This window comes from Dromiciops gliroides, chromosome 2, assembly GCF_019393635.1.
Source record: "Dromiciops gliroides isolate mDroGli1 chromosome 2, mDroGli1.pri, whole genome shotgun sequence".
Classification (NCBI taxonomy): Eukaryota; Metazoa; Chordata; class Mammalia; order Microbiotheria; family Microbiotheriidae; genus Dromiciops; species Dromiciops gliroides.
Window position 1 is genome coordinate 679,768,201 of NC_057862.1, and position 27,611 is coordinate 679,795,811.

The 27,611-nt window shown below is 47.7% G+C and overlaps 1 protein-coding gene across 1 annotated transcript in view; it reads right to left on the bottom strand.

Annotated features, from left to right (window-relative positions):
- Positions 1–27,611, bottom strand: part of LOXL2 (lysyl oxidase like 2) — a 124,049-nt gene that overhangs the window by 60,828 nt on the left and 35,610 nt on the right. The window contains exons 3-4 of the mRNA XM_043986445.1: positions 16,962–17,173; positions 6,155–6,377 (exon numbers count right to left, since the gene is read on the bottom strand). Of these exons, the coding sequence (XP_043842380.1) occupies positions 6,155–6,377; positions 16,962–17,173 (435 nt within the window). The remainder of the gene's footprint in view (positions 1–6,154; positions 6,378–16,961; positions 17,174–27,611) is intronic.

Consider the following 27,611-nt stretch of genomic DNA (forward strand, 5'->3'; position numbering starts at 1 on the left):
GTCTCATGAGAGCAGATGTTCTTCCAGCTGCCCTAGCATCACACTGTGGTCTCATGGTGAGTGTGTAGGTCACTAAAGAAGCGCCCAAATCTTTCTTCTTCTCTGGTTGTGTTTCTCCTATCCTAGATTTTTAAAGTTGATTTCTTGACTGCAAGTGTAGTTAGAACTTTATATTTAGCCTTGTTAAATTTTGTCTTCTTTGATTCTGTGTACTAGATTGTTGGTGTGACCTTGGTCAAGTCACCTAACCAGTCTGTGCCTCATCTATAAAATGAAGGGTCAAATCTCAGTGGTCTCTGAGGTTTCATCTAGCTCTAAATCTATGACCCTGTGACCTTTGTTGGCTCATGACTTTTCTCCAGGGGCATTAGGTGATCTTTCTAGCTTTGAGTCATCTGCAAATTGGATGAACAAGCCATCCATTCTCCGTCCAATGGATGGGCAAAATTAATCAAATCAGGTGATCAAACAAGCCTTAGTGCCTATGATGTACTGAGCATAAACAAATAGACTCCACAATGCCTAGGACAGAACATGGCACACTCCAGGAGAGATCTCCTCCCCAGCCAACACAGACTTTTTAATGAGTATTTGTTGCATCTGTCATTCGACCAACCTTAAACACATCATCATGGAGTCAGTATCTCACCATGTTGTCTACAAAGAGCAGGAGAGGCTTTGCCAAAGGCTTTGCTTAAAGAACTATCCATATAGAGTCTGAGGGGACCAGGGAGGTGACCAAGTCCAAGCTCCCCCACTGACAGTTGAGGAAAATGAAGCCCAGGGTCTTTGTCAAATGGGATCTGAAAACAGCATCCAGTATTCTACATCACTTTGTCTCCCTAGTTATTTTCAAAGTCCATCCCATGCCACCCTAGCCTTGCCACCCCCTCTCTGTTTAAAAAAAACAACACATCATTTCCCCTCTACTTTTCTTTCTCCCATAACCTGCCCCCTGACTGTCTGCTTGGTCCTCACTGGGAAGGACCTGTTGACTTCACTTTCTGTTTGTTATGGCCCTAAGCTAAGCATCCTTCTCAAATAGCGCCGAGCTCTGGGCTTGGGTGGAAGAAATCTGGGGAGAAGGATGTTTAACCCAACCCCTACCTCAGTCAGGAGGCTAAGGGCAGATGTCTGGGAGAGGAAAGAGCCTGCTGGGAGTTCAGAGGCCTCCATCTCATCTTCCTCTACCAAGTATCAGAGGCAGTTATCCTGAGGGTAACTGCCCAGGGAGGGAGGCTCCAGTCTGTTGTTCTTGGGCTACTGGGGTGGGGGAAAATTCAGGGGATCAGCAGGTGGGCAAGGAGGGGGTCACCACCACATGTTTGTGTACATCCCAGGAGAGACTGAATGATGAGCACAGGATCTGGGGTCCTCGCTCTGCCCTTCTCATCTGTGAGACCCTTAGCAGGTCCCCCACATCTCAGGGAGTGGCTTTTCTCAATGACAAAGGTGGACTTGATGACCTCAAAGTTCCCTTCCGGTCTAAATCTGGCTCTGCCAATTGATTGCCCATAATGCCCATCATCAAGGCAAAGCCCCACATCCTCCTCTCTCTCTCTCTCTCTCTCTCTCTCTCTCTCTCACACACACACACACACACACACACACACACACACACCAGAGAGAGAGTACTTTATGCAGATGTATGGATGCATATGTATGTACATGTTTATTATAGATAATATATTGTGTTTATTGTATATAAATATATACATACTTATGTGTGTATAAATATTGTGTTTGTTGTTCAGTCGTGTCCTATTCTTGGTGACCCCATGGACCACAGCACCCCGGGGGCTTCTTTTGTCCTCCACCATCTCCCAAAGTCCGTCCAAGCCCATGTTAATTGTGTCTCTGAGGCTATCGATCCATCTCATACTCTGCCGGCCCCTTCTCCCTGTGCCTTCAATCTTTCCCAACTTTAGGGGCTTTTCCAATGAGTCCTGTCTTCTCATTGTGTGGCCAAGGTATTTAAGTTTCAGCATCAGTCTTTGAATTTCCAGTGCATAGCCTAAATTAATTTCTTTAAATATTGACTGATTAGATTTCACAGTGATGTATATGTATATGTATATGTATATGTATATGTGTATGTGTATGTGTATGTGTATGTGTATGTGTATGTGTGTGTATGTGTATGTGTATGTGTATGTGTATATGTATATGTGTATGTGTATGTGTATGTGTATGTATATGTATTGTATGTGTATGTATATGTATGTGTATGTGTGTATGTATGTGTATGTATATGTGTACATGTATGTGTATTGTATATGTATGTGTATGTATATGTGTACGTGTATGTGTATTGTATATGCATATGCATGTGTATATTTATATGTACATGTATGTGTATATGCATATGCACATTCATATTATGTGTGTATGTGTATATGTGTATATATGCATATGTATGTGTATTTTATATGTGTATATGTACGTTGTATATGTGTATATGTATGTATCTGCGTATAATGTATGTGTGTACATGTACATATGGATACACATAGACAAAGTATTTTGCACATCTCAGAGTAATAGATAAATGCCTGATCTTGGTCCTTTATGTCATCTTCCCTTCCCCTCACTCAATAAACTTCAGTGGCTCCCTATTACCTTTACAATCTCTTTGGTATTTAAAGCCCTTCCTAACCTGACCCCTTCTTCTTAATTCTGCTCTCCTGCACACACTCCACGGTCCACCCCTGCTGGCCTCCTTCTGTTTCTATTTCCTGTCTCAGTGTCTCTGTACTGGCTGGCTGATCCCATATCTGGGTTGCTGGTCCCTGCTTCCTTCCATTGTTTGAAATCTCCATCAAAATGTGCCCAGCTCATCCACCTTCCTGCTTCTGGTGACTCCTCTCCAAGGTTGTCTTGTGTCTGCTTCACACAGGACTTGTACATGGCTACAAGTGGGTGTGCTTTCTCCCCATGGAGGGCAGATGTTGTCTCTTGTTTTTGCATTCCCTGGCCTGGCCCAATGCCTGGCAAATAGTGGGCACTCAATGAACGCTTCTCAGTTGATCAGTTCTTGGCTCCCTGGGGCTTCTTCTTCTTCTTCTTCTTCTTCTTCTTCTTCTTCTTCTTCTTCTTCTTCTCCTCCTCCTCCTCCTCCTCCTCCTCCTCCTCCTCCACTCCTCCTCCTCCTCCTCCTCCTCCTCCTTCTTCCGTCTCTCTCTCTCTCTCTCTCTCTCTCTCTCTCTCCCCGCTATGCCGGGTGTTTCTTTTTAACTGACTTGGGATCTGAATCACTTTGTATGGTTCTAGAGAAGTCCGAAAACAAGATCGTGCTTGGGGATAGGGGATCAGAAGCACAGAATGTTAAAGCTAGAACAAACCATAGAGAGAATAATAATCATCTTTTCTATATCTCTTTTAATTTTGCAAAACGTTTTAGAATTATTATCTTATTGGTTCCTCATTACAACTTAGGAGGTGGGCACTACTGTTATTCCCATTTTACATTTGGGGAAACTGAGGTAGGGAGAGGCTTAGTGGCTTGCCCAGAGTTGCATAGCCAGTGAGTGTCTGATGCAGGATTTGAACTCAGCTCTTCCTGACTCCAGGCTTACCTCCCTATTCCCTGTACCACTTATCTGAATTCCAATCTGGTTCATCCACACACCTGTTTTATAGATGGAGAAACTGAGTCCAAAGACCTGTTCATGACTTGCTGAGCCATATCAGCAGGGGCTCCAAAACTGCAAACAGAATCCTTTCTCCTCCCTCTAAATTTCTGCTTTAAGCTTCCTGGCTCACTCTTGTGTTTGGGCTAAACTTCCTCTCTTGGAGCTTCCCCACAGCCAAGCCCAGAGCTCAGCTTCATTCCAACAGGCTGCCTATGGGCCAGATCACAACAAAGGCAAAGTGTCAAGTCAGCAGGCCCCCCTCCCGGTGGGGACTCGGCAGAGAGTCAGCTGGCCCAGGACAGGAGAGAGAACACAGCTGGGGAACAAAAAGGGAGAGGGTGTGGTGAGGCTGGGGGTGGGGTGGGGGGAGCATGCAATGGCCTTGTTTTGTTTCAGCTTGACCTCTTTATTTTAAATGATAAGAGGTGGGGATTCCCCAACAGCTGGGCTCAGAGATGTCTGGTGGAGAGTCAGGGAATGGAAGAAACAGGAGAATTATAGGGTGTCAGAGCCGGAAGGGACCTTGGACCACAGACCATCAGGATGTCAGACCTGGAAAAGTACTTTCTACTCCCACTTCTTTCAATGGCTTCCTTCAAGACGTTACTCAATGCTAGCTTCTGCAGGAAGCCCTTCTGGGTCCTCCCAGCTGCTGGAGCCATCCCCTCTGAGCTTACCTGACATCTGCTCTGCATATAACATATAGATACTAGTTATTATTATGTTATCACCCCCTCCAAAAGAATGTGAGTCCTGGAGGGCACAGCCTGTCTTCTGCCTTTTTTTTTTTTTTGGTATCACTAGCTCTTAGCACAGCACCTAGCACATAGTAGGTGCTTACTAAATGTTTGTTGACTTACTGACCTTAAAACACAGAAAATCAGAGCTGGAAGGAACTTTAAAAACACACAACATCAGAGCTGGACGGCCCTTTATAACAGAATGGCAGAGCAGGTCTTTAGAAGGCACAGAGTGGAACCTAGAAGGTAGGTCCGTCCTGTCTTTATTTCCATTTTCCATTTGAGGAAACTGAGACCCAGAAAAGGTAAATCACTTGTCTGAGGTCACACAGCGGTGAGCAGCAGAGCCCTGATGGTATGTCTGGGATCCAGCCTAGCCATGCTCAAGTTCACCATCTGAGGATATCAACTCCCAAGGAGCAGGGACAGGGTAGACCTGGTATTTTCTGTCCTCAGGGAGGACTAAGGATGGGTGACAAGCAGGGCTGTGAGACCCAAACAATGCAAAACGCTGACAGTGTAAGGCAGGCCCAGCGGGGACAGGATGGGCAGCAGCAGTAATCCTCCTGTTCCCTTCCATGGACAGTGACAAGGAGTTTCAGGAGCAGGGCCAACCTTTCAATGGGGTCGCTGCACTGGATGATTTCTGGGGCCCTCGTAAGAGCCCTCCATGACGACTCCTCTGCTTTAAAACCTTCCGTGGTTCCCTAGTACCTACCAAATAAAAGTCCAAACCTTTTAACTTGACATCAAAACTTTCCCAGAACCACCTTCCAACAAATTGTTCTTGGAGAACCTATTAAGAACAGTGAATATTGAGGCAGCTAGAGAGCATAGTCAAGAGGGCTCTGGACTTGGAGTCCAAAAGACCTGCTTTTTAATCCTGCCTCAAATACTTACTAGCTGTGTGACCCTGGTCAAGTCACTTCATGTCTGTTTAGCTCAGTTTCCTCAACTGTAAATTGGAGATAACAGCCTCTACCTCCCAGGGTGGTTGTTGTTGTGAGGATCAGTGAAACAGTATTTGTGATTTGGTCTGTAAAACTCTCTGTGACCCCATTGGGGTTTTCTTGGCAAGGTTATTGGTTGGCCATTTACTTCTCCAGCTCATTTGACAGATGAGGAAATGGAGGCGAACAAGGTTAAATGACTTGCCCAGGGTCACATAGCTGGTGTCTGAGGCCAGGTTTGAACTCATGAAGATGAGTCTTCCTGATTCCAAGCCCTATGCTCTATCCACTTTACCACCCAGCCTGCCCCTTTATGGCATACAGTAGGTGCTTCATAATTGCTTCCTCTCTCCTTCCCTCCCTCCTTCTCTCCTTTCCTTCTTCCCTCCCTCCTTCTCTCCTTTCTTTCCTTACTTCTTTCTTTCCTTCTTTCTTTCTTTCCTTCCTCCCTCCCTCCCTCCCTTCCTTCTTTGTCCAATTTTTCTGGAGTACTGGGTGTAATCAGGGGGAATAATGAGAAATAAAGTGGAAAAGGCAGGAGGGCACAAGGCTATGGAAGGCTTAGCAAGATCTGAAGCATATGGACCCTGTTCTCTAGGTCCTGGGAGCTGCAGAGATGATGATGAGCAGAGATTTCCATGGTCCACCAAGCTTCCCCGTCTTCACCTCCCCTGGACAACTATGAGTGCATCTGGGCAGTTCCCAGGCCCCCTGCCTGCCCAGGTGACCTCACTTGGCTAGAGCCCCACCCCAGGTCCCTCCCTCTCAGGGTTCCCCTGCTGCCTGCCGGTCCATGGCATTAAGTGTCTGAGTCCGGCTTGATTGTGCTCACCTCTGACTTGAAGGCTTTTCCAAAGCCCGTATGGCTGCCTGGTGCAAAGTCCCGGCCCGGCACACAGCTCACCACGGCGGGCATGCCATTCTCACAGGAGAAATTCTTCACGGGGTCCAGGGCAGCCTGATTGCCCAATTTGCAACCAGAGATGTGGGCCTCACTGCCCGTACAATCCATCGAGTATGGCCAGTACCTCTGTTTCCGCCGGCTGGCGTATATCCTGAGGGAGAAGGGGAGAGGGACAGAGTGACTGGGCTGGGAGGCTGGCATGGCAGACAGCACCTCTGGCCGGGGAAGTTCTCAGGCCACCTCTCTCTGGGCCTCAGGTCTCTCCTTTATTAATTAAGAACTTCATTCAACTCACCAAACATTTATTAAACACCCACCACAGGCCAATAAGCACTGAGGATTCAAAGGCTGTGATGAAAATAGTCCCTGAAGGTTGGAATGGTGTTCGAAGAACCCTCCCAGCCTGGATATTCCAAGGTCTCTATTCTAACCACCTTCCCAACTTTCACCTTCTGTGTTCTAAGGGCCCTTGGAATTCTGGCATTCTGCATTCTAAGGTTCTTCTGGTTTGGACATTCTCTGTTCTAAGATCTCCCCCACCCCAGCTCTCACATCCTTTGTCCCAAAGACGTCCATTACATCATCTTCCACTCAGTTGTCAGCCCCCTGCAATATGGCTTTCAGTGCTGCTGATGTACTCAGATGGCTCTGTCCAAGGTCCCCAACACCTCCTAACTGCTCAATGCAATTTTCTTTTTTCTGCATCTTCTGTTCCCTGCCATTGCTTCTATCTTTTGTAGGTCTTTCCCCTCCCCTAAATTTCAACCCTTTTTTATCATTACTCATCCTACCCTATCTCTATTACTGTTTGACACAATTAATAGCCCCTTCCGCCTCATGGATATTCATGCCACATGCAGACTGATTGAAGTAACTAGGAGTCTTTGGGGGAGAGGGAAATATCATGCCTATCTTCAGGTACTTGCATGGCTGTTATGGGAAGGCAGAGAGATGCTATGAGATCTGGAGTCAGAGGACTTGGGTTCGAATTTTGGCATCACCATTTATTACTTCTGTGCCCATGAACAAGTCACTGGGCCCCAAATGAAATGATTAAATAATGTATATGAAGCACTTTGCAGACATTAAAGCATAGTCTAAAGGTTAGCTATGATGGTTGTCAATATTAATCTCTCCAGGCCTCAGTTTCCTCATTTAAAAAATCAGGGGATTAGACTAGATGATCTCAAAAGGTCTTTCTAGTTCTAAATTCAATGAGTTTCTGTGAAAGAAGAATTGAACTTTTGCTTGTTCTCACAAGGCAGAATTAGGAGCAAGACAGTAGAAGATACAGAGAGGAAAATTTAGGCCCAACATCAGGAAAAACTTCCAACTCTTCCAAGGAATGGGCCAGCAGGAAAGCAGAGGGCTTCCCTCAACAGCAGGCTTCAAGCAAAAGCTGGACAACCTTTTGTCTTGGTGGTGAAATGGATGGAGTGGCTGGCCTGGAGTCAGGAAGACTCATCTTCCTGAGTGCAAATCCCACCTCAGATACTTCTTAGCAGTGTGATCCTGGGCACATGCAAGTAGCTTCTCCTCTGCTGCCTCAGTTTCTTCATCTGTCAAATGGGGATCCCACCTCCCAGGATTGTTGTGAGTATCAAATGAGATCATATTACAAAGCACTTGGCTAACCATAAAGCCTTAAAGAGATATTAGCTATTGCTGTTGTTATCATTGTTGTTACGAAAGCTGTGTTTGAAGGTTAATCTGGTAGCAATACCCAGGAAGGACTGGAACAGGAGAAGCAGGATTGTCAGGGACCTGGTACATAAGCTTCCATCTTGCTCTTATATTTGGGTGGAAAAGGTCATTGCCCCAGGGAGGGGGATTGTGCTTGCCCAACATGGGAGTGCCCGGGGGATGGGGCCAGACCTTGTAGCAAGGCCCCTCAGACAGTCTCCCAGTTCTTTCTTTTAATGTTGGCTTCACTCCTCAGGCCCCTGCCTGTTCCCCAAGCTCCTCCCTCTCCCCCAAACTTGCAGAATTCTCTGACATTCCAGAAAAACTATAAACAACGCCCTTGCCAACTAAATGCTTTTCTTCCTTGAGGAATCTAGCCGGCATCCCGGGCAGACTGATGATCAAGAGTGGGGAGCCCAGCTGCTCCCTCGCTCTTCTGGTCTCAGAGACAGACAGGCATGACTGTCTCACAAATGCTGTTTCTTTGGAGCAAATGACACACGAATGGAAATGAGGGCCAACAAGATATGAGTCAAGAGGACAGACCTGCAATGCATGCTGTGGAGACAAGTCCACAGCCCTGACTGCTGGGATTAACACTAGCACCATCCCTTTCCTCCTCCCTCCTCTCCTCACTTTTGAACACTGTGTTCCCTCCAACCCCCTTCCATATGGAGGGGGCTGGAGAGAGAGAGGTCTCCGGGGATACCAGCAAGGAGCTCACCCAATTGCTCTTGGCTCATAGAAAGCCTTTTGGTCAGGCTCACAATTAACAGTCCCCTTGCTTCATGGAATAAGTGATGGGAATGCCAGGATTTCACTCACACTGAAGGGACTGTGGGGGCACAGTATAATAAGAACAGCCAGTTTTCTCCAGCACTTTGGGATGGCAAACTCCTTTACATGAGTTATCTCATGTGATTCCCTGTGAGTTAGGGATTTACATATAAGGAAACTGAGGCAGAGAAAAGTTCAGTGAGTTCCCTAGGAGAGGTGGGAGGATTTGAATTCAGGGCTTTTTGTGGCTAACTCTAGTGTTCTATCCACTACACTACTCAGCTGCCTCTAACATCATCAGTCTAGAACTAGAAGGGACCTCTGAGGGTATCTAGTCCAACCCCCTAATTTTACAAAATAGGAAACTGAGGCCCAGGGAGGTGCAGTGATTTTTGCCCAAGGTCATATTTCAGTAAGCATCAGAGGCAGGATCTGAATCCCAGATCCTCTCATTCTTTCCATAGTACCTTGCTACCAAGGGTAAGTGAAGAGATCACCAAATGAGACCTCCTCAAAACCTCTCTTCTTCCTTGTCATGCAATCTCTGATCACTGCTTGCATCATAGGATTGGAGATTTAGAGATGCAAGGGACCCTTGAAGCCACTGAGCCCAATCCTCATACTTTACAGAGAAGGAAACTAAGGCAGATGGTGTTAAATGACTTGCCCAAGGTCACACAGCTGGTATTTAACTCAGGATTTGAACCCAGTTCTTCCTGACTCCAACTCCAGTGGCCTGCTCACTATGCTAGTCTGCTTCTCAGCAGGAATTCCTGGCTGGGAGGGACCTCAGTGGGCATGTTGTTTCTCCTGTTAGAATGAGAACTCCTTGAAGGCAGGACCCATGTTTATGCCCAGTGCTTAGCTGTAGCTTAGCAGGTGATTAATAAATGCTTGTTGAGTGACTGCCTGTCTTGGAGAGATTGCTTGGAAAGCTGAAAGTTATTGCTCCCATTTTACAGATACAACTGAGGCTTGGAGGTGTTCAGTTACTTGCCCAGGATCACAGGCTTGGTAAGTAGCCCCAGAGGGATTTGAACCCAGGCCTTCCTAACTCCCAGGCCAGGACACCAGCTGTTATTCCACATACCCTTGCAACATTGCTCCAGTGAATACCATTTCGCAATGGTGAATGATATTAATACATTGGTATTCACGTATTAATTGTTGGTGCCAATGTCACAGAACTCCACTGCAATCACATTTGAGAGACACATCGTTGTGTTGGAAAAGATCTCTGGTCAGCATGTCCATCTGTACTTGGAAGGAATCCCCACTATGGCTGTACTTGATGAATAATTATCGAGGCTTTGCTTGAAGACTTCTACAAAAGGAAAATCCACTTCCTCCTGGCCTGATACGGACCACTCAGGGACATCTCCCATTGTTTTTCCTGACACGAAGCCTACAGTGCCCCTGTGTTCCTGGTCTGGTCCTCTGGGGCTAATCTCACATCCACCTCACAGTTCCTTCAACACTTGTAGACAGCTGTCCACTTCCTCCAGTTTCCTCTTCCAGCTAATCTCCCCCTCTTCCTTCAGATGATCCCAAATGACATCATCTCCTCTGAACACCCTCCAGATAATCAATGTCCTTACTGAACTGTAGTGCCCACAACTTAACACAGTACTACAGAGGAGGTCTGAACAAGGCAGGGAACAAAGGGACCTCCCTAGTCCTGGAGTCCACACCTCTCATCATGCTTCTCAAGATTGCTTCAGCTCTTTTGGCTGCTACATCACATTGTTGACTCATGTTGAATCTAAAATCCACTAGGCAGCCTTCCCTCTAACCAGACCTCCCCCATGTGCAATTGGGGAAGTGGATTTTTGGAACCCAAATACAAGATTTACATTTGTTCCTATTCATTCTCATTTTTTTTAGATTTGGACCAAGATTCTAGTCAAGACCCTTTTGGATCCTGAGTTTGTCATCCAGTATGTATCTTGTATCTGATCTTCCCTACTAGATATAAGTTTCTTAAGCCCAGGGACTCTTTTTGCTTTTTTGTGTCCTCAGAACTTTAGATAGTGCCTGGAAAATATTAACATCATCACATAACAATAATACTAATAACTAGCATCTATATAGCACTTTACAAAAATAAATCTTGTGCTTAGGTGTCATTATTATCTCCATTTTACAGATGAGGAAACTGAGGCAAACAGAGGTTAAATGGCTCAGCAGGGGTCACACAGCTAGTAAGTATATGAGGTAGGATTTGAAATCAGCTTTTCCTCACTCCAAGTCAAGGACCAATCAGGAGATTCCAATATTAAAGTTCTACTTTAAAGGAATAGTAAACTAGCTAGCAAACTAGCTTTAATTAAGCTCCTACGATGTGACAGGCACTGAACTAAGTGCTAGGGATATAACGAGAGGCAAAGGATAGTTCCTGTTCTCAAAGAGCTCACAATCTCATGGGAGAGGCAACTTTGTACAAACAAGATACAGACAGGATGAACTAAGGTAGCCAATGCAGGGAAGGCATTCAAATTATTGCTCCACAGAATGGTAAGATGGGAAAGTTTGACTCAATGTTCCCCAAGGTCCCATCCCCCATCAGGTCTACAATATATCTATGGCTCCATATCCCTTTGGGCTTTGGTTTATTCATCTGTAAAGTGAGGGGGGTGGACAAGATGGCCCCTGAGATCCCTTCCAGCTCCGCAGTCTCTGATCCTAGGAACCCAGGGTCATCTTCCCTCCACCATGAAACACTGGGGTTAGCAAAGTAAGACATAGGTATGACAGATAAGTAATGAATAAAACAGGACAACATATGATAAGTGCAAAAGGTTTCACAGAGATTGTAGTAGCTGTAGGATCTTCAGAGAACAGAGAGGTTGCAATGGGTTGGGGCAGTCACGGAAGCCTTCCTGGAAGAGGGGAAATTTGGACTGGGTCTTACAGATGCCTCTTCTCATCACATCTGACCTACTTCTGTGCTATTAGACCCTTCAGCTGAATCATCACATGCCCTCACCCTTACCTCTTCCAATAGGTGTCCTGATAGTAGCAAGACACACACACACACACACACAAATGAATGGATGGATGGATGGATGGATGAAGGAATGAAGAAATGAAGTTAATAACTGCCCATTTCCCTCCTCCTCCCCTGGCCACAGACCTTCAATATTCCAGCAGAATAGGTCTACTTGCTGTTCCCCAAACTCAACATGAAATCAATTTATTATCAATTTTACTATCTGTCCCCTCTGTGCCTTCTTACAGTAGACTAATATGGTGGAAAGAGTACTAGGTTTTTCCTTATGGAACCATAAATCTAGAACCCTAAAGGAACCTTGAACGTCAACCCATCTAATTTTTCATTTTATAGATCAGATAGTCAACCTGCATCTATTAAGGACCTACTATGGGCCAGGCGTGTCAACAAGCATTTATTAGGTGCCTACTATGTGCCATGCGCCATGCTAAAAACTGGGGATACAAAGGAAAAAACCCACTCCCTGCCCTCAAGAAGAAGTTTCCATTCTAAAGGAAGAGACAACATGCAAACTCTGGACATACAAGAGATGGGTAAGTTGGAGGTAATATCTTAAGGAAGGCTCTTGTTGAGGAAGAAAGACTGGGAAAGTTTTCTTACAAAAGGAAAGTTGTAGCTGAGTCTTGAAGGAAGCCAGGAGGCAGAGGTAAGGAGGGACAGCAATGCAGGCATGGGACACAACCAGAGCAAAGCTACAGAATTGGGAAATGGAGAACTGTGTTTGAGGAATGACAAGACCGCCAGTGTTCCTGAAACAGAGTATGTCAAAGGGAGGAGAGTGTAAGAAGACTGGAAAGGTAAGATGAGGCCAGGTTGTGAAGGGCTTTCAAAGTCAAACAGAGGATTTTACATTTGGTCATGGGGGTAATAGGGAGCCCCTGGAGTCTACTGAGTATGTGGGGGTGGCATGGAAGATGCATGCTTTAAAAAGATCATTTTAGGAGCTGAGTGGGCTAGAGTGGGGAGAGCCTTGATGGAGAAACAGCCCCTCAGAGGTTAAGCCACTTGCCCAAGGTCATACAGGTAGCAAGCATCACAGGAAGGATTTGAACCCAAGTCTTCTGATTCTAGGGCTAGTGCCAGAGGGAAAGTCAGAAGATCTGAGTTCAAATCCCAGCTTTGTTATTTACCACCTGTGAGTTTGGGGGAAGGTTACTTTGCCTCTTGGGTCTCAGCTTTCTTCTCTATGAAATGAGGGAGTTGGGCAAGATGGCGTCCAAAGTCCCTTCCTGTCTCAAACCTCTGCATTCCTGTGATCATACCTGGAACTCTTTCCCTTCTCTCTTCTTCCTGTTTAGAATTCCCAGCTTCCTTTGAGCCCTTCCTTTAAACTATGTAGCACAATGGAAAGAATTGTGGGTTTGGAGTCAGGGGACTTTGATTCGAGTCTCAGCTCTTGCCCAGGAGTTGTATGACCCTGGGCAAGTCATTTCCCTGTCTGCCTCAGTTTCCTCAACTGTAAAATGGGGATAATAATGAGCTCCTAACACCAAGGGGTTTTGTGAGGATAAAATGAAACATTCATAAAGCACTTTGCAGACCATAAGGCACTGCATAACTGCTTCTTCATCTGTAAAATGAGGGGTCTAGACTCATAGCTTTATAGCCATATGCCAGCTGCCTTAGGGAGTCTTTCTTTATACCTTTAGTCAACATTTGCCTAAGTCACTTCACCTCTGCCTGCCTCTGTTTCCTCCTCTGTAAAATGAGGATAATAATAGCACCTATGTCCTAGGATTGTTGTGGGGATTAAATGAGATAAAAATCTATGAAAACTGCTTTGCAAATCTCAAAGCACCATGTGAGTTATCACCATCACCACCACCACCACCATCATCTGGGTACATGTTGCAGTGCCCAAAGGAATGGAAGCTCCTTGAAGGTAGAGACTGTGTCATCTTTCTCTTTGGATTCCCATTGCCTAAGGCGGTGAGTGCCTCCTGGAGTCCACACTCATTGGATTGGATCAGCTCATTGAGCTGGGTGGGTGCTCAATCGTGTTGCTAGTCACTTTCTTTAACATGGAGCGTGGCTGAAGGTGGTCTGGTCCCTCCCCCACCCCCAGCCTCCTAAGCCCAGCAGCAGTTAGGGAAAAGGCAGCTCTGGGAGTCGTTTGGGAAAATGTCAATTTGGTTTTTCGTCTATTTGTTCCACATGTGTTCATAATTTTCCATCTGAGCAAAGAACCCTTGGCCCAGGATACGGAGCCTTGTAGTGCCCAGTTCAGTTGTTTTTCAGTTGTGTCTGACTCCCTGTGACCCCATTTTGGGTTTTCTTGGCAGAGATACTGGAGCACTTTGCCATTTCCTTCTCTAACTCATTTTATAGATAAAGAAACTGAGGCAAACAGGGTGAAGTGACTTGCCCAGGGTCCCACAGCTAGGAAGTGTCTGAGGCCAGATTTGAATTTAGGAAGAAGAGACTTCCTGACTCCAGGCCAGGCACTCTATCCATTGTATCTGCTTTGTAAAGCCCATCCTACCTCAAAGGGGCTGGGGAGGGCAATGGAGAAGGAACCGGGGCCTTCCTCTGGAGCATGCTGGGAGATCTGGCTTCTCTGAGTTAGAAGAAGACAAGCCAAGCTAGTTGCTATTGTGGGGAAAATTCTCTACTAACAATCGCAATATGAAGACAGAAAGCTTTTCTCAGGGAGAGAGAAGTTCTCCCTTCCAAGAAGTGTCTTGCTTTTGACCGGCCTTGCACATGGGGACATCACCCTGTCCTTCATCTAATGAGATCATTGGGAATGGAGAGAGTGTCAAGGGAGGGAGCTGTGAGCTCATCAGTCTGATTCCAGCCCCGATCATCGGTCCTACAGGAATCCCCTCTCACACTGCTGACATCGCTGGCTCAGCCACCCAGCTTCCACTTGAATACATTGGATCTGGAGACAGAATCTAGCTTTGAATCCTGGCTGGCTTACTTACTAGCCATGTGACTATGTGAGTCTCTTCATCTCTCTGGGACTCAGTTTCCTTTTTGGTAAATATGATGAATCAGGGTGAGGCAGTGGAAAAGAGGGCTGAGCTTAGAACCAGAGGACTAAGGTCTGGTCCCTGACTCTGGCTATTCTAGCTGCATGATAACAGACAAACCACCTACCCTGTATGGGCCTCAGTTTCCCCATCTATAAGATGAAGGAGTTGGCATTGTCTTGCTGATCCTTCTCTAGGGCCAAAAAAGTGATTGACAACAATAAACACACACACACACACACACACACACACACACACACACACACCTAAGGAAGATGGATGACATCCATGGCCCCTGATGTGTGTGACTCTATAGGTCTGGTACCATTTCCCCAATGGACCTAGATGCTGCTGTGATTAACAAAATGTACATTTGTTTTAGGTTGGACTAGATGACCTGGGAGGTCCCTTCTAGCTCTGAGTCTTGTCATCGCTCTGTGACTTCTGGTGATGGGACCATCACAACCACCTGAGAGAATCCCTCATGCTGCTGGACAGCTCCAGAGAGTTTCTGATGGGGAAATAGAAAGTGTAAGACACTTCTAGACGGGGAAACTCTCTCTACTAATGTTGGTTAGAAACTTCTCTGCAACTTGTAGTCTCATAGAACTGTGTAGAGCACAGAGATGATGTTTTGTTTTTTTCAGGGTAATGAGGGTTAAGTGACTTGCCCAGGGTCACACAGCCAGCAAGTGTCATGTGTGTAAGGCTGGATTTGAACTCAGATCCTCCTGAATTCAGGGCCGGTGCTTTATCCACTTCACCACCTAGTTGCCCCCAGAGCACAGAGATGTTAAGTGACTTGGCCAAGGTAACACAGCCAGAAGGTCTCAAGGGTGGGCTAACTCCCTATCCACACACTTTCTTCCTCATGCTGCCCCACAATACACACCCCCTCTTAGTTCTGTCCCCAAACAGAACAGGATACATTATTCCCTATTACTATTATTTTTTAAGACCTGTAATCTGATAGAATGTACTCTATTTGAAGGCAGAAATTCATTCATTGCTCTTTGCATCCCTAGTGTCTGGCACATACTGTAGGCACATGACAAGTGTTTGTTGATTGACTGATCAAATGATCCCTCTTCCACATTTCAGCCCTTCAGAGAACTATCCTATCCACCTCTGCTACATCTTGGAGAAGGAAGGAAGAACACAGGGGAAAGGATCCAGAGAAAAAGAAAGGTATCAGTAGACTGACCAATGCTGTCCTAAGTGCAGTCAGTGTGTATGTGTGCATGCACATGCACTTGAAGGGGGAATCTTTGTCTGCTCTTGCACATATAGGAGGTTTGTCAACAACTCTGGAAGGCCCAGAGACAAAGAAATTTGTTTTTCTTGGCTCATAATAGGTGCGGAAAAGGCATCAGCTGGGCAGCCAGCTGCTCTCCTCACTTTTTGCAGCAGCCAGCCTCATTGTCAATGGAGAGATGAGCACCTCCCAGGGAGAACAGGAAGGCCTGTTCCCCCCAAATCCCTCTGCCCCACGATCAGGGTTAGAAATGGACAGGACCAGGAACAACAGGTGGAAGTTGGGAAGAAGCCAACTTGAGCTTGAGGTTGGAAGGTGCTCCTAACAAACTGTCCCAGTGTGGAAGTTGCTGCCTGGAGAAGAGGCACTATCTAGATGTCAGCTGCTCTGGAAGCAGGAGGCGGGGATCCCTTGTTAATCCTTTTAAGAGAGTTAAAGCAGTCAGGCACCTCAGAAATCCAAGCTGATTCCCACAATATTTTTTAAACTGGACTAGTTATTTCATTGGTGCAAGAGCTTCCTAGATAAGGAAATTCACTCTAACCAGGCAGATTAGCACCTTCTCTGACACAGAGCTGTGTAGCTGCCACCCTGGGTTTACAAAGGAAGAAACTGAGGCTCTTGGTCATATCTAGGATTCTAGTTCTGGAGCTGGAAGGGACCCCAGAGGTTATCAAGCTCAATTCTTTTATTTTACAGTTCAGGATGCTGAGGCCCAGAGAGGGTAAGGGACTTGGCCAAAGTCACACAGGTAGTAAATGACTGAGTCAGAATTGGAAGTCAGGTCCTATGCCCACAAGCTCAGTGCTTTCAACTCCACTTTAGTTCCATCACCCAAGGGCATCGGGCAGGCTGCTCAGTTCTTAATCCCATTTGCAGGGCTCACTTGCCCTCTTGGGATCCGGAGGGAGATACCTGGGCAGGCATGAAGGGTGGGCTCTGGATTCTGACCCTCCCCTCCCACTGCCACGTCCTGGAGGGAGCTTCCATTGCCAAGGAGCCCAGAGCCCCCCGGCAGCTCGGGCTACCACTTACTTGTACACCTTGGTGTTGTACTTTTTCTCAGTGGGGAAGCCAAACATGCCGCAGATGACCCGGGAGTTCTTGGTGGTCCAGTTGGTGTCGCAGACCTGCTTCCAGCTGTTGCCATCTTTGACTTCCACGTAGCCCTCCGTCACTGGAGTGCGCTTCCGGTAAGCAGAGAGGACGGGGCGAATGCGGATGTCGTCCACCTGGATATTCATGTTCTACAAAGACAGAGCGCAGGAACGAGAGGGGTCAGTGGAAGCGACGACTCGTTGACGGGCAGGCAGGTCACCACCCACAGTGCAGCTCTTCAGACAGAGGGTAAAGTGGGGCCAAGCATGGGGCTGCTGCTGCTGAGCCCCAGGGAGGCAAAGAAAGGCAAAACAACAAACCAATGCCTGCCCTCAAGGAGCTCACAGTCTAATAGGAGGCATAACATGCAGATAATTATGTACAGACGGGGAGCTGACAGGATAGATTGGAGATGATTTATGGGGGAGGCACTAGAATACAAGATATTGCAGAAGGTGGGTACCTGAAGGAAACCAGGGAAGCCAGAGGGGGAGATGAGGAGCCAGCACATTCCTGACCTGGGGGGCATCAGTAACTAGGCTCCAGCATTGGTAACTGCTTTGTCTCAATCCCTAGCACTTGGTATACAGTAAGCACTTAATAAATGCCCAAAATTGATTCCTGTGCTAGGAAGGGGCACCAAAGAACTGCCAGAAATCCACGCCCTGGAAGAGCTTACAATCTTTTTGGAGAGATGGGATGAGCACACAAGAAAAAGAATTCTGACCAAAGTGGATAGCACCCTCGACTTGTAGTGAGGAAAGCCTCCGTCTGAATCCTGTGGCAGGTACCTATTAAATGTGCAACCTTAGGAAAGCCATTTCACCTCTCCGTGCCTCAGTTTCCCCATCTGCAAAACAAAGGGGGTGGACTTGATAAGCCATCTATGACCTCAAGGTCTACAGACAAGCTCAGGCCACAGAGCTGAATGACATCTGGCTTAAAGCGGAAAGAGCATTGAACTTTGAGTCGAGGGACCTGTGTTCGAAATCCTAACTCTGAGACATAGTTGCTGTGTCACCACTGGCAAGTCAGTGAACCTCTCTGAAGCCTTTTTCTCAATTGTGAAATGGGGATAATGATAATAACCACGCCCGCCTCACAGGGTTGTTTTGAGGCTCAAGCGACATGTAAACCTTGCTCACCTCATAAAAGCATTGTACAAACCTCCCATCTTGGCTTTTATTATGAAGCAGTGGGACACAGTAAGCAAGCAGAGTTCTAGCCTGAGAGTAAGGAAAGCCAGAGTTTAAGTCCCACTCCTGACAGGTGTTATCAGTATGACCCTGGGCAAGTCACTTAACCCTGCTGAGCCTCAGTTTCCTCATTTGTAAAACAGTGATGATGAAAGCACAGCACAATGGAAAGACTACTCTGAATTTGGAGTCAGAAGGTCAGAATCTGATTCCCACCTTTGCCATTGGACAAGCTATTTAACCTCTCTGAGCCTCAGTATCCCTATCTATAAAGTGGGTATTGCTTTCCACATCCCCTCGTGCTGAGGCCCTCGATATTATCTCTGTCATCACAGAATCCAGCACACACCCACAGACAATGCTTCATTTTCATAAGGGAGAGAACTGAGGTCCATGGAGGGGAAGGAATTTTCGAAAGGTCACCAGGCTAGTAATTGGCAGGGAGAGACAGTCTGGGCTGGTGGGCTGATGATGGATGGCCTCGGGTTTGTGTGTTTGAGGAGCAGCCTCTATAAAAGCAGAGCCAGGGTGGGGCACCACCAGGCTGTGTGTCCCAGGAGATGACCGGAACAATCTAAGCTTTTCCACAGCTGAGAGGGAGCGCTGGTGGCCTGAGCCCCTGGAAAATTTTCTGAGTGATCGGCTATGGGAGGAATTTGCCAGATCTACTCTTTGGAAGTCAAGCAACTGGGGCCAGCATGTTAATTACCTTATGATTATTATTAATCACCTCCAGGCTCCAGCCCCTTCTCTTGTGGTTCCCAACCCAGGTTACCCACAGCTGAAGAAACATGGGGCAGGGGGTCACTCTGGGAACTGGGGATCCTGAGCCTACTCCAAGCCACAGAGCAGGCCACTTCCCCTCAAGGTGCTCCATACAATGGGTAGAGCGCCGGATATGTGGTGCTGGTAGATCGGCTGCTGACCATCGCTTCAAATATTTATCCCAATTATGAGGAGCAATGTGGGAGGTGAAAAGAAAACTGGAGATGGAGTACCATCTTGAACACAGAATGGCTGTGCAACCCTAGGCAAGTCACTGAATGTCTCTGTGCCTAGGCAGTCTTGTAATGATAGGATCATAGATTACATATAGATAGATAGATAGATAGATAGATAGATAGATAGATAGAGAGATAGAGAGATAGAGAGATAGATATAGATATAGATATAGATATAGATATAGATATAGATATAGATATAGATATAGATATAGATATAGATATAGATATAGATATAGATATAGATTATAAGATCCCATAAGGGATCTTAGAGGTTACCTGTTGTCCTTCTAGTCATGTCCAACTCCCTGTGACCCCATTTTGAGTTTTCTTGACAAAGATACTGGAGTGGCTTGCCATTTCCTTCTCATTTTACAGATGAGGAAACTGAGGCAAACTGGGTTCAGTAACTTGCCCAGGTTTCCACATGCTGCCCCAGAAGACACCTAGCCCACTCTAACTTGTAGCCCAGAGTGGTTACCCAGGGTCACACAGCCTGTACATGTCTGAGGCTGGATTCAAACTCAGGTCTTCCTAACTCCAGGCCTCCTGGTGCTCTATCCACTGCATTACCGGCTGCCTCTGGGATGGTGGTACTGGTTTGGTTACATTTCCCAGTGCTAGAGAGTGTGATGGAAGATGGCTGGGGAGCATCATGATGGGTCTAGGCGGGGCTCAGTATGGTGAAGTCCCAGAATTACAGATATGCATTGATGGCATTTCCCCCCACTGGGAACTCCCTAAATAAATGATGTCACAGATACAGTTTTTTAAAAATAAAAAGATAATTTTGAGCCATAGTTCGAATCCTAGATGTGCCACTTTTACCTACATAACCTTAAATTAAGCAAGTCACTTCATCCCTATGGGCATTAAGTCAACAAGTATTTATTAAGCACTAACTATGTGCATGGCACCTTGGCATGTATTTCCTTATCAATAAGACACCATTCTCAATCTTTGACCCAAGAACCATTCAAAGGCAGAAGGTGCATCCCAGGGCAAGGAGGCAGCCTGAGGCTGGTGGTGTGGCAGAGGTGGTGGGACGTGCAGTGCAGGGGGTGGTTATTAGGAATGGGATGGAGGGGGGGAGAGGAATCCAGGGAGCCTCGTGCCAAGTGCTCCCAGTCCTGCCAACATGCAAATCATTTTGCGGAGCCCACAGGGTTGAAGAGAAGCACTGTCTGGGTGCCCGGAGCAAAGCCTGTCTATTCTCGACCTGGCTCCATAAATCAGCATGTCAGCTTAGCTTCACAAGGCATCATTTCAGTGACTTCGGGTCAGACCCACACGGCGGTGGAAAATATGTCATCCCAAGAACGCTGGTATTTGGCCCCGCTGCCCTCGCACGCTGAGCGGGAAGGAAGGTCGCATTGGCAGGATTATGTTTTTTCCAGCTCTGCAAAGCCTCTTCTTATGGTTCCTCCCATCAGCCGAGACACCTGGGCAGCCCTGGGGAGCCAAGCCGGGCCCCCGGTGACCCCCCTGACTGCCATTGGCCGTCTGCCTCCAACCCCTTCCCACCTCTGGAGAGCGGGAGCGAGGGGACATCATCCCCGGATCCCAGCCTGGCTCCAGGCTCACACCTCTGCTTCCTAAGGAGAGGATAAGTGGGGACAGAGTGATTAGACCAGCAAAGCCTCTCCCCTTCCTCACCCTCCACCACTCTGGGCAATTCTTCCCTCTGAAGGAGTCGCGGTTGCAAACCGGCTGAAAGGAGAATACAAAGAGATCCTGTTAAGGAGAGACTGGGGGGCTGGGGGCAGACTGGGAAAGCGAGTGGCTGGGGAGATCAAAGCCTGGTCTAAGAGGACCCAGGCTGAAGCCGGCCACAGAAGCCAGGGGGAGCTGTCCCTCCGGAGAGGTGAAGCAGCTTACCCGCTAACGCCTCCGTCTCATCCCCTCTGCCACTGTACCGCGGTCAGGAGCCGGGGCTGACTTGCTCGGGGTCACACTGAAGCTTAGTGACAGGGATGAGAAGAGAGCCCCCGACTCCTGCTATCTTTTGGTGATTCCCTTTATCCCAGAATCCCTCTCATTTCACTTGACGCTTTGTTAGGCATGTTTACGGATCCCACCCGGGACATCTGGATGCAAGCCGCTGGTGCAGTGGAGAGGGCTAGAGTTGGGATCAGAGAATCTGGTGCTGCCGCTGGTGACCCTGGGCAAGTCCTCCTACTTTTCTGGGGCTCAGTTTTCTCATCTACAGAATGGGGATAATAATACCTATCTCATGGGATCGTTGTAGGTGGGACAAGAGGGGAAATCGTGTTGGTCTTGAAATCCGGGAAGCCTCTGACATCTGTTTGATCAGAGAAAGTCATCCCACTACTAAGGCTTAGTGTCCTCATCTATAAAATGGGGATAATAATACAATTCCCCCCCCCAGGATATTGTGAGGTCAAAGGAGATTCCGTGTAGAAGAGTTTTGCAAATCTTAAGGCATGATGTAAATGTGAGTCATTATCGTCAAAGCTGACTTCTTCAGGAAGCCATTGCTGGAGCCCCACCCCCAGCTGCTTGCTCCATCTTTCCCTCCCTGAGTACTCAGCAGTCATTTGTTTTGTTTCCATTCTGTATAAGACCACAGAGGTATCTCCCCGCCTTTCCTGCTCCTCCCCCAGGCAGATACTTTCCATTTTAGCTTTGTAGTCCAGAACATTGTAGGCATCTAATAAATGCTTGTTGATGGATTGATGGAACAGGCTGTTGTTATTGATTTAGCCAGTGCCCCAGCAAGTTGGCAACACTGCCAGAATGGGTATCCAATATCTCTTGTCATCCAGGTGCCCGTGGGGCCATCTTCAACAAACCTGGATGCGAGGGGGGATGTTGGATGCCTTTCCAGCCTTCAAAGAAAGGAGGTCCAAACTAAAAACTAGCTATAGTGACCAACTGGGTCTAGAAGGAGGGATATGAGAAAGCATTTCTTTCTCTTCTTTGCAGAGGTGGAGGACTATGGGTGTGCATATACTGTTATATTTGCTGAAGGGTTGGTTAGTTTTAGTGAATTGCTTTTCTTTCTCTTTTTTTCCCTCTGATATAAATTCGTGCTGAGTGGCAGAGTGGCATGCTGGGAGATGATGCTGATGTCAAAACAGTATCAAGATTTTAGAAATATAGTCAATGAGAGCAGGCTATGCTTGTACACTTCTCTCCACTTGAAGTTTCTCTGTCTCTCTCAATTTTTCCCAGCCTTCAAGGTCTGGCTTTTCTAAGAACCTTCCAACCTGCACAGATTAGAAGCCAGAGATGGGAGAGACCTCAAAAGTAATTTTGTTTTCTTTCTCTCCCATCCTCCCCTCAGCTAGGTGGTGGTGCACTGGATCGAGTATCAGCCCTGGAATCATCTTTCTGAGTTCAAATCCAGCCTCAGACACTTTACTAGCTATGTGACCCTGGGCAAGTTACTTAACCATGTTTGCCTCAGTTTCCTCATCTGTAAATGAGCTGAGAAGAAAATGGCAAGAAAACCCCAAATGGGGTCATGAAGAGTCAGACTGATGAAAATGACTTAGAACAAAAGCCTGACTTTGCAGGTGAGTAAACTGAGGCCAGAGAGATCAAGTCCTTTACCCAAGGTCACATAGGTAGCAAGAAATAGGGCTAGGATTTGAACTCAAGTTTCCGACTCCCAGTCTAGTGCTTTGTCTCCTGGACCAAGCTGCCTCACCCAAGATCTTCCTCTTTAATCCATCCATCACTAGCAATTTGTACTTTTGGAGCAGGAGGTAGGAGGATGGGGCCAGGCGCCCTTGCAATTCAACTTCCCGGGAGAGGAAAGAGGCCACAGGACACTATAAGGTTTCCAGTCAGTCAGTTAACAAGCAATTATTAAGACCCTGCCGTGCGCCAAGCATCGTGCTAAAAGTTGAGGGCAGATCCAGAGTAAGGCAAAAATCAGTACCCACTCTAAGTAACTCGTGGTCCCATGGGGGAGACAACATGCAAACAACTACGTACCAAAAAGATGCATACAGGAGAAATCGGAGATGACGTCAGAGGGAAGGCACTAGCATCAAGGAGAATCTACCATAAAGAAGAACTGGCCACTTTGGGGAAGTCTATCATCAGAAGGTGTTATTGGCACCCTCCAAATTTTCTGCCTTGGGCCAGGGGCCCTATAATCTCACTCTAGTTCTGTTTTCATTCCTAAGACACTTTCTGTTCCCCTCCTCATTCATTCTGGCCCTAAATCTCCCTGCCCTATGCTGTCACTTGTCTATTTTGTGTGTATAAATCTGGCTTCCCAACCAATCTTTGGTCACCAGAGGGCAGGGTCTGCATCCAACACCCAGCACGGGGCTATAAACGGTAGGGGAAGGAGAGTTAAAAAGGACACCGGTCTCTCCCAACCCCCCATGTGGGAACGTGGGCTCAGGAGAGCCGAGTCAGGCCACCGAGAGCTCACAGGGCCTACGTGAGGACAGAGACGCACACCAAGCAGCCCTGGACTCGGGAAGGGGAAAACATCCATTCATCAGCTACTTCTAGGAGACCTCTTTGTCAAAAAGGGAAAAAAAAAAGCCACATAACTTTCCTCCTGACTTCACCGCTGTGGAATCCCTCCCATGGCCTCACAAACCCACATGTGCTGGGAGCTGGTTCAAGGCTCACTTTGTGAAATGAAGAAAAGGTTGAAAACAAAGCCCTTTATATAAAACAAGGCAACATGTTGCCCTCACACCCTTTTTAAGAGATGCCTGGCACCTGGGGTGCCACCTTTGGAAACAAACAAAAGCTAGGAAATCTTGTTTTCTCCCCCGCCCGGGACAATAAGGGTCTTGTACATTCACAGCAGAAGCAGAGGATGATAGAAAGAATGCTGGCAGCACTTAGGGCAGCTCTATGGGGTTCTGATGTTAGCTGGATGAGAGGGCTGAACTGGCTCATGGGATTGTGGATTTCAAGCTGTAACAGACCTCAGAGGCAACCCCCCGTCATTTCCAGATGAAGAAACTGAAGGCCCAGCGTGGAAAGGGAACTCCCCCAGGGTCACAGAGTCAAGAATCTCAGATTCTGGGGTTTCTGGGTCCTTCCAGCTCTGTATCTATGATCTTCAAACTCAGCCCAGTCCCATCTCCACCTCACAGGGGGCCACTCCCTAAGGAATTCATTCTCCAGACCTCGCATCCCCTGTCGCCCCCCACAGGGAGGCCGGGAAAGAATGGAGGATTCATTCTCCCACAATTTACAGATGGAAACAATGAGGCGCAAGGGAGGCTCACTCCAGCACACCCAAAGCTCCCAGCCCCCCTGGGGTGCACAGCCCTCCTTAGACTGTACCACCCTGAATGGAATTTCTAATATTTAGCATCTGCCACTGACCTGAGCATTCCAGAACACGAGCAGAGTGTGGGTCTAGGCCCATGAGGAAGGGCTCACTGATTCTGAAAGTTTCAGGAAACGTCCCCGGACGTTAGCAAAGTCAACCAGACCCGGAGGATGCATCTCCCCTGGGGTCAAATGTCCCAACGCCCCCACACACTGAGCCAGCTGGGGGTGGTGGGCAAGGTACCATGAGGCAGATGCAGGGTGCCCAAGAGAGGCTCCCCGAAGAGTGAGATTGAGCCACAAACCTGCTAGACACAGCTGGTGTTCCCCATTGTCGGTTGCCTGTACTCAGGCTGGACTGTTCATCTATGGACATTGTCCCATGGGCTCTTCCAGGGTGGGTAGGGACCAGGCTTTTAGCTTGCCTGGTACCCCTGGCACTGAGCACAGGCAAGACTATCTGGCAGGGCATTGAAATAAGAAACTCCTCTGGAGAAGGCATACTATCGGCCCTTGACCTCACGTCTCCCAACATGCTTGGATCATCCTAGGGGCCCGACAGGGATCATTGCTGTTGTCTGGTTGATGCTATGGTCTCCTTCCTAACTGCTCTCCCTGGTTCTATTCTGATTCACTTTCCACACAAATTAGTATTCCTAAACACAGGTCGGCCATGTCACTCCTTAGCTCAAAAACCTTCAGTGGCTCCCTATTGCTTCTAAAGGCAAAGTTTAGCTCAATATAAGGAACATTTTCTAATAGAGCTATCCCAGCGTTGGAATAGGCAATCTCAGGAAGTGGTAGCTTCCCCCACTGAAGGTCTCTTATCAGGGTCTGCATGATCGCTTCTCTACATGCAAAAGGGATGCGACTCGGTTGGACTAGATGCCAGGGACTGTGCTGGACCCTAAGGCTACAAAGACACAAATAAAACTCAAGAGCCCGGAAGGAACTTCTGGCTTCTGGCTTCTTGAAGAAACCTCTTAGCTCACTGCCAAAGCTTAGATTCTGTCATTCTCTAATTTAAATGAAAAATTCCTCAGCCTGGCATCTAAAGGCCTTCACGATCTAGGCTCCAGCCCGCTTTCCAACATTTTCCAACATTACGCCCCTTCCCCCAACTCCAGCCATCCAGTTTCTGCCTCTTTGTACAGGCTGTGCCCCCTGCCTGGTGTACACTTCCTTCCCATCTCTGCCTCTTAGAGGCCCTGGCTTCCTTCAAAGCTGGAATGAGGGGCTGCCTCTTACAGGAAGCCTTTTCGTATTTGGCCCAAACGTGCTTTCTTGTCTCTCTGAATGTTTTACCCTCTGCTTGTAGCATATACACTTCCTGAAGGCCAAGGACTATTATTTTTCTTTATCCTGGTATCCCTAGTGCCTTGGACTTGGGGGGAAGAGAGTATTAAATAGATACTTAAGCCAGGTGGGACAGCGGATAGAGCACTGAGTCAGGAAATCGGGAAGACCTGAGTTCAAATTTGACCTCAGCCAATTGGATGACTGGGGGGAGTTATTGCCTCCTTCTCCTCATCTGAAAAATGGGAATAACAACTTTCTGCTTTCCAGGGTTGCTGTGAGGATCAAATGTGATATTCTAAACCTTAAATGATCGCTGGCTTTTGTTACTGTCAACCTGAAATTGAAACAAATTAACAAGTGCTTATGGACTGAATGGAAACTGTGAATTCAGCCTTTTGGTGTTTTCCAATGAGCCTCTTGGTTTGTTTCATGAGTGGTTAAAGGCCCAGACAGGCTCAGACCCTCTGAGAAAGCTGCCACACTGCCCTGCTGTTTATCTGATGCAGGCCAAAAAGAAAGAAAGATGTCAAATGGGCAGGAAGCTCCAGCTTACTTGGAGGCTCTTATGGGTATTCAGTCAGTCGGTCAACAAGCATTTATTGAGCGCTTACAGTGTGCCCGAATTGTGCTAAATGATTAGGATATGAGGAAAGGCAAACACCTGGATGCCACCTTTGAGTCTAGTGGGGGAGGCAGACAAGAACATGAGACACACAAGGGCATCTCAGTGTGACTGTAGGCAAATTCCTGAACTTTCCTCAGTCTCAACCTGGAGCCTTCCCTGTGGGACAACCCCAGAGCTGGGGAGCAGGGGGGGGGAGGGGACCCGCTACCTGGTCTTCCCTGACCCAGACCTCAAGGAATCCCTGCTTGCAGCCCAGTCAAAAAATCATCTGGCCTCTACTCAAAGCCCTCTAGTCAGAGGGAAGCCAACGCCCCTCAGGGGAGCCCACCCATTTTTAGACTAGTGTCTGGTCCTTATCCATCTCCCTATCATGGGTGCAAGGGGGTGGGGGGTGCTCTGCCACCCCAGCCTGGCTCCTGTGCAGCCAACTGGCTCTGTCAGTCTGGCATTTGATGCCCTTCCCCAGCCTATCTTCCTAGGACTACAGATCAAACCCTTTCACGAGTTCTTAATTCCAGCTAAAGTGGCCTTCTTGCCATTCCTTACTTATCTCCAGCCCCTGGAGGGAGTGGAGGGAGAGGGCATAGCTAGGCCTGGGCCTGAGGACCCCTTGCCTTCTGGCCACACAAACTCTTGCTTCAGATGTGGGTGGCCCTTCCATGCCCTCTTGAACTCCACACTCAGGGCTGTAATGGCCTGGCTGGACAGCCCAGACAGAAGCCACCCTTCCCCTCCCATACTCCCCACCCCCAGACCCTGGGCCCATGGCTGTGAAAGGGGCATGCGGCCCCAGTCTTATTTCCTGCTGCGATATGGAGCACAGCACGGGCTTCACATCTGCCAGTAAATGGGGGGAGGATGTGTCCCAAGGGATGACTGGGAAACTCCCACCCTCCACCCAAGAACCTGAGGGAGGGAGTGGGGATGGGACCCAGGGGCCTCTGAGAATCTCGAGGGCTGAATGAGCATGGCTGGGAAGCAGCTATGGATCAATTGAAAGGAGCAATGGGGCGTGAGTCACAAGCCTGACTCAGGCGTGGATTTGCTGTGCAACATTGGATAAGATGCTTCCCCTCTCTGGTCTGGATCCGCAGGATTTGGCACTGAAAGAGGTCTCAGAGACCATGCAGGCCAACTCCCTCCCTTTACAGATGAGGAAAGGGAGACTTGGAGACATGAAGTGAATTTGCCT